At 58.3% G+C, this 17,994-nt stretch overlaps 2 protein-coding genes and 1 non-coding gene across 12 annotated transcripts; 1 reads left to right on the top strand and 2 right to left on the bottom strand.

Moving 5' to 3' along the window:
* Window positions 1-484: 484 nt before the first annotated feature.
* On the bottom strand, window positions 485-14,112 carry SCARF1 (scavenger receptor class F member 1). Of its 3 annotated transcripts, none has more exons than XM_002747816.6 (11): window positions 13,953-14,112; window positions 13,581-13,642; window positions 13,241-13,342; window positions 11,869-12,394; window positions 7,047-7,265; window positions 6,510-6,638; window positions 6,266-6,369; window positions 5,135-5,255; window positions 2,938-3,059; window positions 2,708-2,854; window positions 485-1,698 (listed from the first exon to the last, which is right to left on the bottom strand). In XM_002747816.6, exons 1-11 carry the CDS (start codon window positions 14,051-14,053, stop codon window positions 848-850), a joined length of 2,484 nt encoding a protein of 827 aa, XP_002747862.3. In that variant the 5' UTR covers window positions 14,054-14,112; the 3' UTR covers window positions 485-847. The 3 variants fall into 3 exon arrangements, with proteins under 3 accessions (XP_002747862.3, XP_017827697.3, XP_078228601.1); XM_017972208.4 differs by having other exon boundaries at window positions 2,708-2,817; XM_078372475.1 differs by lacking the exon at window positions 6,510-6,638.
* LOC118154205 (U6 spliceosomal RNA) lies at window positions 10,562-10,668 on the top strand. The gene has a single exon (XR_004744097.1). It is a non-coding gene; the product is annotated as a U6 spliceosomal RNA (small nuclear RNA).
* Window positions 14,113-14,501: 389 nt separating the features above from the next.
* On the bottom strand, window positions 14,502-17,925 carry RILP (Rab interacting lysosomal protein). 8 transcript variants are annotated; one of them, XR_013535430.1, is made up of 9 exons: window positions 17,641-17,925; window positions 17,477-17,570; window positions 17,269-17,375; window positions 16,885-17,176; window positions 16,605-16,746; window positions 16,373-16,460; window positions 16,125-16,247; window positions 15,240-15,317; window positions 14,502-14,961 (listed from the first exon to the last, which is right to left on the bottom strand). XR_013535430.1 is itself a non-coding variant. In XM_078372491.1 (8 exons), the coding sequence occupies exons 1-8, from the start codon at window positions 17,866-17,868 to the stop codon at window positions 14,956-14,958; spliced, it is 1,128 nt and encodes a 375-aa protein (XP_078228617.1). In that variant the 5' UTR covers window positions 17,869-17,925; the 3' UTR covers window positions 14,502-14,955. The 8 variants fall into 8 exon arrangements, 4 of the variants coding, with proteins under 4 accessions (XP_078228617.1, XP_054111581.1, XP_035155308.2 ...); XR_013535431.1 differs by having other exon boundaries at window positions 16,605-16,750; window positions 16,955-17,176; XR_013535432.1 differs by having other exon boundaries at window positions 16,955-17,176.
* Window positions 17,926-17,994: the final 69 nt, after the last annotated feature.

Below are 17,994 nucleotides of genomic sequence, written 5' to 3'. Positions count from 1 at the left end.
GCGACACAGCAAGACTCCATATCAAAAAAGAAAAAAAAGTGGCTGGGCTCGGTGTCTCATGCCTGTAATCCGAGCACTTTGGGAGGCCAAGGTGGGCGGATCATGAGGTCAGGAAATTAAGACCATCCTGGCTAATATAGTGAAACACCCTCTCTACTAAAAATACAAAAAAAATTAGCTGAGCGTGGTGGCACAGGCCTGTAGTCCCAGCTACTCGGGAGTCTGACTCAGGTGAATCATTTGAACCCAGGAGGCAGAGGTTACAGTGAGCTGAAATCATATTACTGCACTTCAGGCTGGACAACAGTGCAAGACTCTGTCTCAAAAAAAAAGAAAGAAAGAAAACAATGGACGCATACTGCATCCAATAACTCGGAACTTACTTTTCATACACTTAACCGCATAGCGTGGACATTCTCCCAGCTTAAGTATTGTTGCACAACATGATTTTTAGTGGTTGTGTAGTCATTTACCATAAGAAATATTTGTTTAGCCAATCTTTTATCAGCAAACATTTAGGTTGTTTCCCAGTTCAGAAAAATGTTTTTCACATGAAAGAAAGAATAGCCCTTCTTCAAACAGCAGAGGAGAAGTCCCTGCAGCCATCCCTCCCTGACCCTCCCGCAGGGTCTCTGCCCCTGGCCTCCCCAGCCCCCTCTGGGAGCACCACCAGGGCCCTGAGCCAGCTGGCCTCGAACCCTGCCTTTTCCCTGTGGAAGGGCAGAGGCTCTGGGATGTCTGTCCGGGCCCTGGGACTGTTCCAGCACACAGCACAGTCTAGTCCATGGGCAGTTCTGGTGCCCCCTCTTGTCCCCTCCAGGCTTCCCACTCCCCAGATTCAAGGTCATCAGGGCTCTGGTAGCCTGGGGATGGGCATGACATTCTCATACTCAGGTTCCTCCTGCCTTTCCTCTTCAGCCTGCTTCTGGGGATCCTGTTCTGGGGAGCCACCCCCAGAGACTGGCTCCTGGGTGCCCCCTGAACTCTCAGTGCCAGCCCCCAGCCCCTGGGCCACTTCCTCTGGCCTGGCTGCTGGAGACCCCATGGCTCCCGGGAGCCTGGCATTTGGGGCTGAGCTGGGGCTCTGGGTGACACAGGCCACACCAGGGCTGCCCTTTTTCCGATTCAGGGCCTGGCGTGGAGGCTTAGGGATGGCCCTCTTGACCTTGGGTTCTGCCTGGCCTTTCTGAAAGCCACCAAAATGGCGCAAAACGGACCGGATGGGGCTTCCAGGTTCCCGGGGTGTCCCGGCCAGCACGTAGATTGTGGTCACAGGGCCTGAGGCCTCCTGGACGCCGCCCTCAATGGCTTCCACATGTTCAGCCACTGTCAGGCCACCCAGGGGAGGCCGCCGGTGGCCAGTGGCTGAATCCCCGGGGCTGGCAGCCATGGGAAGGGACTCTCCCGCTTCTGCTTCCTCTGGGCCTGTGGACTCCTCTGCTTCCTGGCCCTCGGGAGCTGCCTGTGCCCCCCGGGAGAGCCTCTTGGGCTTTCGGAGTGGGCTGGAGAGCTCCCCTGAGCTTCGGCGAGTCTGCGACGCAAACTTGGTACCTTCGGCGAAGGAGACAGACGGCCGCTTGGCCCGAGCTAGGCTGGAGGTGCGTGGGATGGCAAATGGCGTGGAGGCGTCCTCGGGAGGGAAGGCACCTCCAGCCAGGCTGGCTTCTGACAACTGTGCCTGGGCCACAGGGACCATCCCTGGCAGAGGAGACAGAACAGCTTGGCTAGAGCCGAGCTGGCTACCTCAGTTCCTCCTACCTACAGCTCAGCATCTCCCAGAGGCCCCAAAATAGAGCAAAGAGAGGGTGAGGGTGGAGAGAGAGACAGAAGGAGCAATTCAGTTAGACACTTTCTTCTACACCCTTTTTTTTTTCAGTTTTGTAGAGATGCGGTCTCACTATGTTGGCCAGGCTGGTATCAAACTCCTGGTCTCCAGCGATCCTCCCACCTCAGCCTCCCAAAGTGCTAGGATCACAGGTATAAGTCACCACACCTAGTTTCTATACTCTTTTCTCACTGCCGCTCCCTACTTTGAAATACTGTGACGCTCTCACCCAGCTGAAATTCTTTCAGTGTCACAAAGCCACCTCCCTCTCATCTCTAGGCCTTCGTGTATGCTGTTGCATCTTCCCGAATCCCCGTTCCCTCCTCTCCCTGACTTTCCCTCGGCTAACTCCTACTGATTCTGCTAGACACAACTGGGATACCATAAACATCTTCCCTGACCCCCAGTCACCCCAACGTGGCTAGCGAAGGAGCCGCCACTTGTATGTCCCTCATCGAAACACATGTCACTCTGTCCTATCTTTGTCCAACAACTGCCTGTCTGACTCGAAGCATGGTGGGGTCAGGAATCTACCTTGTTCTCTCTTGCGTCCCTGGAGCCAAGAACAGGGACTGGCACAGAACGAGCCCTTCTAACTGCAGGCTGGGCACCATGGCTCACGCCTATCATCCCAGCACTTTGGGAGGCCGAGGCAGGCAGATCACCTGAGGTCAGGCGTTCAAGACCAGCCCGACCTCTTGGTGAAACGCTGTCTCTACTAAAAATAAAACATGAGCATGATATCACGCCATCGCACTCCAGCCTGGGCAACAAGAGCGAAAATCCATCTCAGAATGAACAAATAAATAACCGTTTGCTGGAGGACTAAAGAGGAGGTGGCAGTGGAAGAGTGCACAGGGTAAGTGGGCTGTAGGGGGGTACCTTCCTGGGGTGGCACACAGTAGGCCGGAGCCTCATCTGCCTCTGCAGACTCAGAATCGGATGAGAAGGAGTCGTCGGAGGCCCAGCCAGCAGAGGGTGGCTCGATGAAGCTGTGGTTGAAGGGGAGGTCCGGGTCGTGGTGCGAGACTGTGGAGAGTCTGGGTCAGGCGCCCGCAGGGCCTGACACAGAGCCCTGTCCCACCCCAACCCCCAGCCCCCAGCCCACTGACCTGTCACCCAGGGGAGCTTGTGGGCACTGAGGGAGCCGCACGGGAGCGAGGAGCGCAGGCTGGTCAGCGTCCCCCAGACCTGTAGCTTCATCCTGGACACCGTGGTTCCATCTCTCGCTGGCCTGAGGAGGAGGGCAGGGACAGTGGTCAGTCCGTAAGACCCAAGGTGACCCGGGTCACCTCAGCAGGGTGTGACAGGCAGAATAAAATCCAAACAACTGAGCTCAAGACTCAGGCCTGCCACAGAACCAACCAAGCATCGTGCTAGGGCCAGACAGCCCAGAGTAACAACTCTGGCTGAGGCTTCACCTCCCTAGGCCTCAGTGTCTGCATCTGTAAAACGAGGACTACAACCCTGTCTATCAGAGCTTCACGCGGAACCAGGAGGCCGCCCCGCATTTGGTGGGGCTTCCCCAAGATGTGGCCGTTTGTTTCATCATCCTAGCTGAGCCCAGCTCGCCTGTCTGTCTCTGTTTTTTGAGATGGAGTTTCACTCCTATCGCCCAGGCTGGAGTGCAGTGGCGTGATCTTGGCTCACTGCAACCTCCACCTCTCGGATTAAAGCAATTCTCCCGCCTCAGCCTCCCGAGTAGCTGGGACTATGGGTGTGCACCACCAGACCCAGCTTATTTATTTATTTTTTTTAGTATAGATGGGGTTTCTTTTTTTTTTGTGACGGAGTTTTGCTCCTGTTACCCAGGCTGGAGTGCAATGGCGCGATCTCGGCTCACCGCAACCTCCGCCTCCTGGGTTCAAACAATTCTCCTGCCTCAGCCTCCTCAGTAGCTGGCATTACAGGCACGCACCACCATACCTAGCTGATTTTTCGTATTTTTTTCAGTAGAGACGGGGTTTCACCATGTTGACCAGGATGGTCTCGATCTCTTGACCTCGTGATCCACCCACCTCGGCCTCCCAAAGTGCTGGGATTACAGGTTTGAGCCACCGCGCCTGGCCTGACAGATGGGGTTTCACCAGGTTGGCCAGGATGGTCTTGAACTCCTGACCTCAGGTGATCCGCCTGTCTCGGCCTCCCAAAGTACTGGGATTACAGGCATGGCCCACCTATTTCAAATGACACCCCCTCCAGGAAGCCTTCCCTTGTTCCCACTCTGCTCTACCCCCACATGTGGAGATGGCTCTGCCCTTCACTGTTCCCCAACAGCTTCTGCCCCTGTCCTCGTGTCCCTGCAGGGGGCTTCTTGCCACCCCGGGCTCTCTGCCCTGAGCTGGGGCAACTGTGTCTGCTCATCTGTGAATGCCCCACAAGTGCAGGGAGGATGTACTAGAGGACTAGGGCAGGAATGAGTAAGAGCAGTCCAGACACAGAGTCCAGGAAGCTGGGGAGGGGCTTCCTGTTTGCCAGTGACTCGCCAGGTCACCTTGGGCCGCATGGCCTCTGGGAATTGAGGATGGTCCTCCCGGCCCCACACTCGCTGCTCCAAACTTCCATGCTGCTGTGAGTCTCAAAGGATCCCTGAGTGTGAAGAGCTTTTATAAAGGATCAAGCTCTGTGTCTACCCTGCAGTGGGCTCCACCAGCCCCGTCCTTCCTCCCTCTCCATCTCTCAGGACGCTGCATTCTCCGCTGAAGCAGTGCCCACTGCACAGACGTCTAGGTCACGCTCCTTTTCTTTTTTTTTTTTTTTCAAAGATGGGGTTTCACCATGATGGCCAGGCTGGTCTTGAACTCCTAACCTCAGGAGATCCACCCACTGCAGCCTCCCAAATAGCTAGGATTACAGGCGTGAGCCACCATGCCCGGCTGGTCACGCTCCTTTTCAGGGCATCTGAGGCCTGGTTGATTTTCCCTCCTGGGCCGGACGGAGTTGGGCTGCTGCTTCTGTGGTCCCAGCCCTCTGCCTCTGTCCCCACCGGGGTCAGCTCTCTGCCTCCGCCTCAGGCTCAGGTTCGCCAGCCTGGTGCCCAGTGCCCCCTGCCCACATAACTCAGAAACTTCCCCATCAAGAAGGGCAGGCAGATGCTTACCTGGCAGTGGAGACATCATGATCATGAGGAGGGCAGTCAGCTGACCTGGTGTCTGCAGCATCTCCAGGCCACTGCCAACTGCCTCCATCACCTCTGACCTACATGGGTGACAAGGCCAGCCCTCCTCACCCCCACAAGGAAACCAGAGGCCCCCTGCTCCCTCACCGCATGGCCTGAGCTGGGTGTGGAAGGGACAGGCTGGTGCTCACCTGTCCTTGAGGTCTGAGTGGGCGGTCCAGCAGCAGCAGGCACAGCAGGCGAGGCCGAGGAAGAGCAGCAGCAGGGGCACAAGGATGCCCACGAGGAGGGCAGTGGCACGACCTCGAAAACCTGGGGGAGCCAGGACAGGAGTCGCAGCCCTTCCTGTCTCCCGTGCATCCTGTTCTGTCCTTCACTCTGAGTTGCCTCCTACACAGAAGCTTCCTCCTGGGGGTCTCTCCCTGCCTCCGGGCAGCCTCTCTCCTGATGTGTCCCCTCCTCACGGTCTGTGGCCCATTCCGCAAATTCGTGTCCCTGATTTCACTTCAGTGTCCAGCCGCCCACTGCCCATTCCATGGTTCTAGCTGGTTTCTCAGGGGGCAGGGGCTCTGTCATATCTTCAGGGCATCCACACAGAGATCAGGTATAAAGAATGTCTTGGCCAGGTGCAGTGGCTGACGCCTATAATCCCAGCACTTTGGGAGGCCGAGGCAGGCAGATCACCTGAGGTCGGGAGTTCGAGACCAGCCTGACCAACATGGAGAAACCCCGTCTCTACTAAGAATACAAAATTAGCCAGGCATGTTGGAAGGTGCCTATAATCCCAGCTGCTTGGGAAGCTGAGGCAGGAGAATCACTGGAACCCAGGAGCTGGAGGTTTCGGTGAGCTAGACTGCGCCATGGCACTCCAGCCTGGGCAACAAGAGCAAAACTCCCTCTCAAAAAAAAAAAAGTCTCTGGGCCAGGCTCAGTAGCTCACGTCTGTAATCATAGCACTTTGGGAGGCCGAGGTGGGAGGATCATTTGAGGTCAGGAGTTCGAGACCAGCCTGGCCAACATGGTGAAACCCCATCTCTACTAAAAATCTAAAAATTAGCTGGGTGTGGTGGCATGCACCTGTAATCCCAGCTACTCAGGAGGTTGAGACAGGAGAATTGGCTGAACCTGGGAGGCAGAGGTTGCAGTGAGCTGAGATTGTACCACTGTACTCCAGCCTGGGGAACAGAATGAGACTCTGTCTCAAAAAAAAAAGAATGTCTCTGAGGTGAGCTGAGACTCCCTGGCAAGGGACCAGCCCTGGAGCCTGCATGGTGGGCCCGCCTTCCCTGCCCAGTGCACCCTGCAGGCTCCCTCCACCTTACCCGGCTGGCAGGACCCGGACACAGGGTGGCAGAGTCCCTCTGGGCATTCACAGGGAACTGAGCAGTTGTTTCCATAGAAGCCGGCTGAGCAGGAAGCATTGCAGCTATGGAGTGACATGGAGAGGCAGGCTGAGGGCTGGGGGAAGGGAGGCAGGCAGGGAGAGGGGCAGGAAGATTTCTGGGCATGGCTGGAGGCCTAACCTGGGCCCCTGTACCCTCCTGACCCCAGGACTCCCAGGCTCACCTGGGCCCCCAGTAGCCGGCACTGCAGACACATTCCCCTGTCACAGCGTCACATGCCCCCTGAACACAGGTGGGGCAGGTAGAGCCGCAGTCTTCCCCAAAGGTGCCCGTGGGGCAGGGGTCAACACACCTGGGTGAGGCAAGACTCAGGGGCACGGCAAGGCAGGCCCAGCCCCAGCGTGGGGCCCCACCCATCTGCCCCGGGCTCCTGGACTCCAGACACGTCTGGCCACTCCTCAGCATGAAGCTCAGGTGCAGACAGGGCCTTGAACTTGGGGCCCAACCCAGCAGTGACAGACTATGTGTTCCCAGAGTGGGAGGAGGGTGGGAAGCCTCAGAGGGGAGGGAGCAGGAATCCTGCCCAGGCCCCCCAGAACCCACTGCCCTCCCTTGGTCTTCATCAGGAGGGAGACCCTGGGGCTTCGAGGTGCATGAACCTGCGTGTTGGGGTAGGGTGGGGCGGCATTCCCAGAAGAGCCGCTGAGGTGAGGGTCCTGGGGGGAGGTGTGCCCTGCCCTGAACAGAATGGTGTTCTCACCTGGGCCTCAGCCAGCCGGGGTCACAGTGCTGACAGTGGCCGGTATCTGGCTGACAGGCCTCCCCATGTTGGCAGTGAGGGCACTGCTGCCCGCAGCTCTTGCCAAAGGTGCCAGGTGGGCAGGGCTGCTGGCACTGAGTTCCATTCCAGCCCGGCTGGCAGGACTCACAGCTGCCTGTGTCTGGAGAGCATGGCTCATCATGTTTGCAGTGACCACAGCTGGGAAGAGAGGGGCTTCTTGGGAGCACTGGGGGTGGAAGGAAGGAGCGCCTACCCCCTCCAATCCCTGTACTGGCCACGCAGGCCTTCAGGGGCCCTGAAGAGTGTTCGGGTCCCACCTGGGTCACTCAGGCAGGTTTGGGCCTCAGTTTCCCCATGTTGTACAGTGAGGAGGCTAGACAATGAGGGCTCTTACAGGACCCCATCCCTCTCCTTTGAAGCACCTGCTCTGTGACCACCTTTCCCTGAGTCCCAGGGTCATCAGAAGCCAACAGCCCAGCCAGGGCAGCCGAGACACTACCAACCTGAGGCCCATCTGCCTGGCCTTCCCTCCTACCCTTTCTCCTCTCTTCCTTCCACACCGAGCTGCCCTGAGGTCTGGCATCAATGGGACTCAGTATTGTCTTCTTTTTTTGAGACCAAGTTTACTCTTGTTGCCCAGGCTAGAGTGCAGTGGCAACATCTGGGGTCACTGCAACCTCCATCTCTCAGGTTCAAGTGATTCTCCTGCCTCAGCCTCCCAGGCAGCTGGGATTACAAACACATGCCACCATGCCTGGCTAATTTTTCGTGTTTTTTTTTTTGAGACGGAGTCTTGCTCTGTTGCCCAGGCTGGAGTGCAGTGGCATGATCTGGGTTCACTGCAACCTCTGCCTCCCGAGTTCAAGCGATTCTTCTGCCTCAGCCTCCTGAGTAGCTAGGATTACCACTACATGGTGCACCACCATGCCCGGCTAATTTTGTATTTTTAGTAGAGACGGGGTTTCACCATGTTGGCCAGGCTGGTCTCAAACTCCTAACCTCAGGTGATCCACCTGCCTCGGCCTCCCAAAGTGCTGGGATTATGGGCGAGAGCCACCACGCCCAGCCCTCAGTAGTGCCTTCTACTCCATCATATGAAACAGAAAAGATACAAAGTTTTCTCACCCAGAGGTTTCGAAACCCTGGTACAGTCGGTGGGCTGTTAGGAGCCAGGCGGCACTGCAGAGATGAGCAGCCAGGGAGCACAACCACCTGAGCTCTGGCACCAGGCAGATATGCCGTGGCCTTTGATTCTCATAGGAACCCAATCCTACTGTGAGCTGTGATGGGAGGGACCCAGGTTACACGCCCTTTATGAGAATCTAATGCATGATGATCTGTCACTGCCTCCCGTCAGCCCCAGTGGGAAACGTCTAGTTGCCAGAAAACAAGCTCAGGGCTCCCGCTGATTCTGTATTATGGTGAGTTGTATAATGATTTCATTATTGATCACAGTGTAACAATAAAAAATCTGTCTTCCATGAGACCAATCCCCAGGGCCAAAAGGTTGGAGACCACTGTTGTCACCAATATAATTTCACATTATATAAAAGTATGTTTTGTCTGGTTTATTCCTTATTTCAGGCTGGGCGCAGTGGCTCATGCCTGTAATCCCCGCACTTTGGGAGGCCAAGGCAAGCGGATCACAAGGTCAGGAGTTCCAGACCAGCCTGGCCAATTTGGTGAAACCCCATCTCTACCAAAAATACAAAAATTAGCTGGGTGTGATGGTGTGTGCCTGTAGTCCTAGCTACTCGGGAGGCTGAGGCAGGAGAATCTCTTGAACTTGGGAGGCGGAGGTTGCAGTGAGCTGAGATCACAGCACTGCATTCCAGTCTGGGGGACACAGCGAGACTCCATCTCAAAAAAAAAAAAAAAATCCTTATTTGAGGGCTGGGCATGGTGGCTCATGCCTGTAAATCCCAGAATTTTGGGAAGCCGAGGCAGGTAGATTTCTTGAGTGCGGAAGTTTGAGACCAGCCTGGGCAACAAAGTGAGACCACTGTCACTACAAAAATTAGCTGGGTGTGTGGCACAAGTCTGAAATCTCAGCTGCTTGGGAGGCTGAGATGAGAGAATCGCTTGAGCCTGGGAGGTGGAGGCTGCAGTGAGCAGAGATGGCGCCACTGCACTCCAGCCTGGGCAACAGAGTGAGACTCTGTCTCAAAAATAAATAAATAAATCCTATTTCAGTTAAATAAAACGTGTTATATATGTTGGATCAGATGACTTTTTTTTTTTTGAGACGTATTCTCGCTCTGTTACCCAGGCTGGAGTGCAGTGGACTGATGTCAGCTTACTGCAACCTCTGCCTCTCAGGTTCAAGTGATACTCCTGCCTCAGCCTCCCGAGTAGCTGGGACTACACAGGCACGCCACAACACCCAGCTACTTTTTTGTATTTTTAGTATAGATGGGGTTTCACCTTTTGGTCAGGCTGGTCTTGAACTCCTGACCTCAGGTGATCCACCCGCCTCAGCCTCCCAAAGTGCTGGCATTACAGGCATGAGCCACTGCACCCAGCCAGGGATGAAATTTTTTTTTTTGAGACGGAGTTTCGATCTTGTTGCCCAGGCTGGAATGCAATAGCACAATCTCGGCTTACAGTAACCTCCGCCTCCCGGGTTCAAGTGATTCACCTACCTCAGCCTCCTGAATAGCTGGGATTTCAGGCATGTGCCACCAAGCCCAGCTAATTTTTGTATTTTTAGTAGAGATGGGGTTTCTCAGTGTTGGTCAGGCTGGTCTCGAATTCCCCACCCTCAGGTGATCTGCCTGCCTCGGCCTCCCAAAGTGCTGGGATTACAGGCGTGAGCCAACACACCCATCCAGGGATGAAATTTCTTACTGTGAGTGGAGCCGGTCAAAGTTTGAAAACCACTGAGTCCTAAAGGGATCTTGCCCAGGACCTCTGGTCACTCAACCAGTTCATTATCTACATCTGGCTTGTGAGCAGGACTAGCACTTTTTGCGAAGCAGTAATTGGATGAAATGAGCAGGCGGGACTGGACCTGGGGCAACAAAGGGTTTTTTTAAATTTTTGACTGGGTGCACTTTGGGAGGCCGAGGCGGGTGGATCACGAGGTGAGGAGATAGAGACCTATATGGTGAAACCCCGTCTCTACTAAAAATACAAACATTAGCTGGGTATGGTGGGCACGTCTGTAGTCCCAGCACTTTGGGAGGCCGAGGCGGGCAGATCACCTGAGGGTCGGGAATTCTGGACCAGCCTGACCAACACTGAGAAACCCCATCTCTACTAAAAATACAAAAATTAGCTGGGCTAATTAGCTCCCACTAGGGAGGCTGAGGGAGGAGAATTGCTTGAACCTGGGAGATGGAGATTGCTGTGAGGCAAGATCGCACCACTGCACTCCAGCCTAGCAACAGGGCGAGACTCTGTCTCAAAAAAATAAAAATAAAAAAGTAAAAGTAAAAATAAAATAAAATAAAATGTTTTATTTTCTTTTTGTTTGTTTGTAGAAAGTCATTTATGTGCTTACTTTGGCAGCACATATACTAAAATTGGAATGATACAGAGAAGATTAGCACGGCCCCTGCGCAAGGATGACATGCAAACTTGTGAAGCGTTTCTTATTTAAAAAAAAAAAAAAATAGGCCGGGCGCGGTGGCTCACGCCTGTAATCCCAGCACTTTGGGAGGCCGAGGTGGGTGGATCACGAGGTCAAGAGATCGAGACCATCCTGGTCAACAAGGTGAAACCCCGTCTCTACTAAAAATACAAAAAATTAGCTGGGCATGGTGGCGCGTGCCTATAATCCCATGTACTCAGGAGGCTGAGGCAGGAGAATTGCCTGAACCCAGGAGGCGGAGGTTGCGGTGAGCCGAGATCAGGCCATTGCACTCCAGCCTGGGTAACAAGAGCAAAACTCCGTCTCAGAAAAGAAAGAAAGAAAGAGAGAGAAAGAGAGAAAGAGAGAGAGAGAGAAAGAAGAGAGAGAGAGAGAGAAAGAAAGAAAGAAGAAAGAAAAAGAAAGAAAGAAAGAAAGAAAGAAAGAAAGAAAGAAAGAAAAAGGAAGGAAGGAAGGAAAGAAAGAAAGTCATTTATTTAGGGAGAGAAACAGGAGAAAGAGAAAAACAGCTAACTCTCAGGCTGAGTGAGAGAATCCAGAAAGATGGAATCCAGGAGAGGAAAGCAGCTTCCACATTGAGGGGAAGGGATAGAGAGAGATGGAGTGTGGGAGGGGAAGACAGGCTTCCACGAGAGTGTGTGGAAGGGGACTCCAGAGGGGAAATCCAGGAAAGAGAAAGATGGCTTCTACTAAGGGAGTGTTCATGGAAGGGGACCCAAACATGGAGTCCCTGTTTTGTTTTCTTGAGACGGCATATCGCTCTGTTGCCTAGGCTGAAGTGCAGTGGGGTGATCACTGCAACCTCCGCCTCCCGGGTTCCAGCGACTCTCCTGCCTCAGCCTCCGGAGTAGCTGGGACTACAGGCGCCCGCCACCACGCCTGGCTAATTTTTGTATTTTTAGTAGAGATGGGGTTTCTCCATGTTAGCCAGGCTGGTCTCCAACTTCTGACCTCAGGTGATCCTCCCGCCTCTGCCTCCCAAAGTGCTGGGATTACAGTCGTGAGCCACCGCGCCCTACCGTTCTTTCCCCTTTCATGCCTTTGCTTTGTATGTTTTTTGAGGGGAGCACCGCGAAGCCCTGACCCCTCCTCCCGGCGCCCCCGCCCCGCCCACCTGTGTCCGCCCCGCCCCACCCACCTCGTCCGCCTCGCCCCACTCACCTGTGCGCGCCCTGTCCTGTTTACCTGTGCCCGCCCCGCCCTGCTCACCTGAGTCCGCACTGCACCCCGTAGCTCCCGGCCGGGCAGGGCAGCTCGCAGCGCGCTCCTCGGAAGCCCGGAGGGCAGGTGCACTGGCCAGAGGCGGGGTTGCATTGGCCGCGCTCGCACTGGCACTGCTGCCGGCAGTCGGGGCCCCACCAGCCCAGCCGGCAGGCGCAGCGGCCCGAGTCCTGCTCGCACGGGGAGCCGTGGCAGGCGCAGCGGAAGGTGCAGCGGCGGCCCCACCAGCCCGGCTGGCACACGCAGGCGCCCGTGGCCTGCTCGCAGTGCGCCGCCACGGGGTTGCACTGGCACGGGCGGCGGCAGGTGGACGACCACCAGCCCGGCTCGCAGCGGCACACGCCGGTGGCGGAGTCGCAGCGCCCGTGGGGGCCGCAGGCGCATGGGAACTCGCAGCGGGCACCCCAGCGGTCGGCTTGGCACCGGCACGTGCCCGTGGCCGGCTCGCACTGGCCGTGTGGGTGGCAGGGACAGCTCTCGCGGCAGTCGGGGCCCCAGTACTGGCCCGGGCAGCCTGCAGGGTGGAAAGGAAGGGGTCAGCGGGCTCAGGGTGCGCGCGGATCCTGACACTGCATCCCCTTCCACAAGGAAAAAGGGTGCCGGGCCCACCCTCCGAGGGCCGGGGACAGATCCTTGGAACATCCGGCAGCCTGTCGGGGCAACAGTCACTTCCTGCTCTGCTCTGACTTACAGAAAACCCTTTGCCATGGCTCAGCCTCCCGCCTCCCACTCCAGAACACACTCAGATATCCCGAGTGGGCAGGGGACTTGCCCAGAGTCCTGGGCAGAGGTGGGGGGAGGGGCTGCCTTCATGCTGCTCCTCCCCGCAGAGATCGATCCCTACTGGGCTGGAGGAGAGCAGGACTCCTTCCGGATCTCAGACGTGGATGCTGCCTGCCAGGGTGGCAAGAGAAGCCACCCTTCCCCTAGTGATCCCTTGATTGCTGGTACCCACCCTCCGGCTCTCCTGCTACCCAACCCCTTCCCCTTCTGTTTCGGCCAGAGAGGGCACACAGCCCAGCAGGGCCTCCTTCCCTCCACCGTCTGCGTTAAAGGTGTATGTGGGAAAGACCAGGAATACAGTCATGTTGCAGTTCACAAGAGTCACAGGTTTTCCGAGAAGTGGAACAGAAAGATACTCAGGTGGGGAGGGCTTTGTGGATGTGGGTGAAGACCCAGTGCCCCAGGCCATCCCCCAGGAGTGTGTCACTTCCTGTCTCTGGACCTTGATTCCTCCAAGGCTAGGAGGCGTCCTGACCCCGCTGTCCTGAGGCTGCTTGGTACCTGCCTTGCCTGCCCCAACACCACCGCCTCGGTGCCCAGCTCTGCCCAGCAACCTCATCCTGCCCCTGAGACTCACGGGAGCTGCAGTGGGCCCCAAAGAACCCAGGTTTGCACCGACAGAGGCCCGGTTTCACACACACCTCATCTTCCCGGCAGGCGTCTGGCCCCTCACAGATGGCTGAAAGACACCCACCCAAGTTGGAAAGACAGGCAGGACCAGAGGACACACCCACCCTCTCACTGGCTCTGGGGGCCAAGCTTCCTCAAGGAGTGCCCCTTCAGGGCTGGGGGCATTGCAGGAGAAAGCCTGGCTCCTGGGCTTGGGAGGGAAGCCGGCCCCCGGGGGTAGGCAGGAGGGGCTGTCGCTGGCTGCGACCTCCCTTCTCCTTGGCTGGGGGTCTGTCCTGGATACTCACGGATGCTGCATTCTTGGTCTTTCTGCCTCCAGCCTGTGCAGCACTGCAGCTCAGCAGAGGGGCTATGGGGCAAAAAGGGGTCAGCGGGAGTTGCGGCCTGGTCCTGAGCAGGATGGATCACTGTCTCTGGCTGAGGTGGGGGAGGCTGCCTAGCCCCCTGGGGAGGCCTCGCCGACCTGTACAGCTCTGGGGTCCCCACCTCCTCCCCACTCCTTCCCTGGCCCTTCCACCATTTGCCCTGGTGAGCCACTGCCTGCCAGGCTGCCCACAGCAGCCCATCCTTTCAGTGCCAAGACCTCTTTCTATGCCCTCCTTCCCCCAAAGGCCTCAGCACCAGTTCAGCCACCCCTGTCAGACTCCCATGAAACCCACCTGCTGGCCACACAGACGTGCTGCCCACTGGGGTCCAGCTGGGACCCCCGAGTCCCCCGAGGCCAGAGCAGCAGCAGTGGGAACAGCAGCCACAGCCCCATGGCAGCAGTGCAGGGAAGGCTGGGTTATTCTGGCCCCCACAGCTCCCGACCTCCTCCCTGCTTCCTCCCAGGGCTTTTCCTGAGGAAACCAGGCCGGAGGGGCGGGCAGCCCTGAGGCGCCTCCCTGAGGGGGCGGGGGTTGCAGGTCAGACCGACACTCAAAACAAGAAAGGGAAAGGAAGGCCAGCGGCAGAGCTGACTGCCCTTGGCCTAGAGGGGCCAGAAGGGTGAAGCTGCAGGTCCCTGGGTGCTGGGACCGGGGAAGCGGGTGGAGTGAGGGTGGGAACCTCAGCCCTCCATCAGGCTGCAATCCCAAAGCAAGGACGGGGCTGCAAGAAGCCTCCCCACCCAGTGACTGACCAAGGGCGCCCTGAGGCCCCCTCGGCCTGCCTCTGCTCCTGGCGGGGCTTGGAGGTGATACGGACACGGACAGACAGGTGAGGGACAGTTTCTGGGAGTTTCAGGTAGTTCTTTATTACACAAGCTCAGGCCATCTGCACAAAGGCCTGGGAACCAGCTCTCATTTTGTGGATGGGGAAACTGAGACTCAGAGAGGTGCTCTTATGTCTGGCCCCAGAGGTCTGGTACAGAGACGTAGAGAGGGAGGTGGGCTGAGCCCCCGTGCTGCCCTGGTGCAGGCCAGAACTGGGGAAGACGCCTGGGAGGCCACAAAGGAGGGAGCCCTGTCCTCATATGAGGTCACAAATCCAGCCACAGCCAGATCCCCAAGTCAGGCCTCTGGGGTGGCTGAGGCCCCCAGACAGAGATGTTCCTGACAGGCAGGACAGGGCAGCTCAGGTGCTGGAGACTATGGTTGGGTCTCCTCTTCTGCCTCTGGCTTGCCGGGAGCAGGGCTGTGGGTCTCATCCTCCGGGGATTCGGCTTTCCCGCGATACCACAGGTCAAAGCTGGAGAGACAGCCAGAGGCACTCTGCTTTAGGAAGCCGGAGAGGTCCAGGACGTGGGCTGAGGGCAGGGTGGGGGGTGGTGAGGACAGGGGAGAGGGGCAGGAAAGGGCAGCCCGAGGGAGTGGAAAGGTGATGGGGCCGATGGTGGGTCGGAGAAGCAGGAGGGGAGGGCCTGCTTAGAGCCAAGGACAGCAGGGTGACAGGCAGGGAAGCGGGAAAGGAGATCCAGTATTCTTCCTCCCTCCCCCACTGTTGCCCTTCCCCTTCCCCCAACATACAAACTCTGTATTTTGGATTCCGGGGGTGGGGGATCCTTATCATCGGCGAGCAGGAGCCAGGAGCCATCCTCATCGTCACTGAGACAGGAGAAAGGAGACGTGAGGGATCAAGGCCTGAGGGACAGCGGGAATCTAGCAGGGGGGATAAGGGACAGCAGGGCCCCCAGGGCTGAAGAAAAGGCGACCCTGGGGAGATGCAGGATGTCTTGAGGCTTTATTTATTTTATTTTATTTTTGAGACAGTCTCACTCTGTCACCCAGGCTGGAGTGCAGTGGCATGATCTCAGGTCACTGCAACCTCCACCTCCTGGGCTCAAGCAATACTCTTGCCTCAGGCTCCCGAATATTTGGGATTACAGGCGCATGCCACCACACCTGGCTAATTTTTGTATTTTTAGTAGAAACGGGGTTTCACCATGTTGGCCAGGCTGGTCTCGAACTCCTGACCTTGTGATCTGCCTGCCTCAGACTCCCAAAGTGCTGGGATAACAAGTGTGAGCCACTGCACCCGACGAGGCTTTATTTTATGTCTCGACACACAGCAGGCCCTGACACAGCTACAGTGTCACCCCTGTAAGAACAGACAGAGCCAGCCAAGGCCAGGAGCTGAAGGGTGAAAGTGGGGAGGCAGCACTGGCAGGCAAGGCAAGGGGAGCCATGAGATCCAGGGAGAAGGGCACAGGCTGGACCACAAGCCACAGGACCCAGCCAGACCAGGTCAGCAGGCCCTAAAAGTGGCCAGGCTGGGAGGCTCGAGGGGAGAGCAGGTTGGGGTGACAGGCTCAGTCTGAGACAATTGGCTCAGAGGGTGACCAGGCCAGGTCATCAGGCTCAGCAGAACTCGGGAGGGGAGCTGGCTCCGTGGGGATGCAGGCTGGGACCCACCTGCTCTCTGCTTCCTCTGGAGTCCCTAACATCTTGGCCTTGATCTTCTTTCGCTGCTTCCTGACAGCCACCTTCATGGCTTCCAGCAGAAGGCCGGGGACCCGGTGGTCAGTGAGCAGCTCCCTGCAGAAGAGGGGCAGGGCAGGAGAAAGCAGCAGAGATGCAACCGTGGGCCTCACTCCTGGTACACCGGTGCAGAGGCTCCTCCCTGGACACCTGAAACCTGTGCCCAGCTGACACCCTCAGACCTTCACTTAGGTGCCCCTCCTAGGAGAGCTTCCCTGGCGGCTGCAGCGGTGACCCTGTGCACTGTCCCTCTTCTGTGTCTGGGTGACGCTGTGGACGGGAGGGGCCGTGCAATTTACATCCTTCCACTACCCAGCGCAGGCCTTGCACATGTCACCATGTCACTGTGGACATATCGATGATGGGAGAACGAGGTGGGGTGATCGGAGCCCCTCAGCTTCCCGGCGCCCTCACCGCTGGAAGTAGGCCAGCTCCTCCTTGAGCAGGAACACTGTGGCTTTGAGTTCATTCCGCTCCTGAAGGATCTGCTCAAACTCCTCCCGGCTGATGCGGCACTGCCCTGCCTCCTGGGGGCGCCCTGGCGGCTGCGCGGCCTCTACCTTTAGGAGGACAGGCACGGTCAGAGGGTCGCGCTCGAGGGCCATCGCGAGAACGCTAGAGGAAGTGACGGGCAGGGAGACCTGTGGGACAAGGGTGCCCCAACAAGTAACAGAGGCCGGTCGGGGGCGCGGACCTGCTGTGCCGATGCGGACCTGGCCCGAGTGCCCTCCTGGGCTGGATCCTTGCCCTCGTGCAGCACTCACAGAGTCCTCAGGGGTCGCCCGTTCGGGCTCCTGCCCCTGCTGGTGCTCGGGCCCCCAGACCTGGCCCCGCGCTCTCTCCTCAGCCGGTGGATCCGCGCCTCCTCCAGGCTGCTGGCGCTCTGTCTCGCGGTCCTGCGCGGTACGCAGCTGGGTCTGCACGGCCGCCAGCTTCTGCCGCAGCTCGGCATTCACCAGCAGGAGGCGCTGCAGCTGCTCCTGCAACTGGGGGCGGAGCAAAGTGTGGGGTGTGCGGGGCGCCGAGGTGGCCGGGGCCCCGCCCCGCCCCGCCCCACCCCGCCCCGCCCCGCACTCACCGCCTCGGTCTCCAGGCCGCGCTGCAGCAGGTCGCGGTTGTACGCCCGCAGTTCGTCCCGCTGTCGGTCCGTCACCTCCTTGAGCTGCCGTAGCAGCGCGCGCTCCTCTGAGAAAGGGGTGTTCTTAGCGGCGGCGCGCGGCCCACGGGAGGGAGGAGAGGACCTGAGCCGGCCGTCACCCGCCCGCCCTGGCCGGGGCTGCACTTACCCTGCGGCCCCGCGCGTAGCTCCCAGCAGAGGCGCTCGTTCTCCTCCCGCAGCCGCCGCAGCTCCCGCTCGGCCAGCTGCGCCGACACCTGCAGCTGGGGAGCCCAGGTCTCAGGCTTCCGCCCTGGCGGCCCCTCGGGTGGCGAGGGGAGGGCGGTGACTCACCGAGTCCGGGGTGGGCCCCACGGCAGCCTGTTCCAAGAGCTCCAGCGCGCGCACCACTAGCGGCACCAGCCCGGCCGCCGCCTCCGGCCCGAAACGACGCGCCAGCTCCTGCAGCTCAGTGCCCAAGGCCCCGGCTAGGTGGTACACAAGCTCCGCCACCATCCGCGGCCCCACGGCCCCTCGAGGGCCCCAGCCGGGCGCCCCAGGCGCCACCCTCCTGGGCTCCATGTCCCGCAAAGGCCTGGGGCCGCGACCCCCCACCCTCAACTGGGACAGGGAAAAGCCAAACAGTTCCGGCCCAGGAAGCCGTTTAGGGTGGTGGAGGCGGGGTAGAAGCGAGAAGGGTGGGAGGAG

This window comes from Callithrix jacchus, chromosome 5 (assembly GCF_049354715.1).
Source record: "Callithrix jacchus isolate 240 chromosome 5, calJac240_pri, whole genome shotgun sequence".
NCBI lineage: Eukaryota > Metazoa > Chordata > Mammalia > Primates > Cebidae > Callithrix > Callithrix jacchus.
The sequence above is the reverse complement of the archived record's forward strand: the minus strand, read 5'-3'. Positions and strand labels throughout refer to the sequence as shown.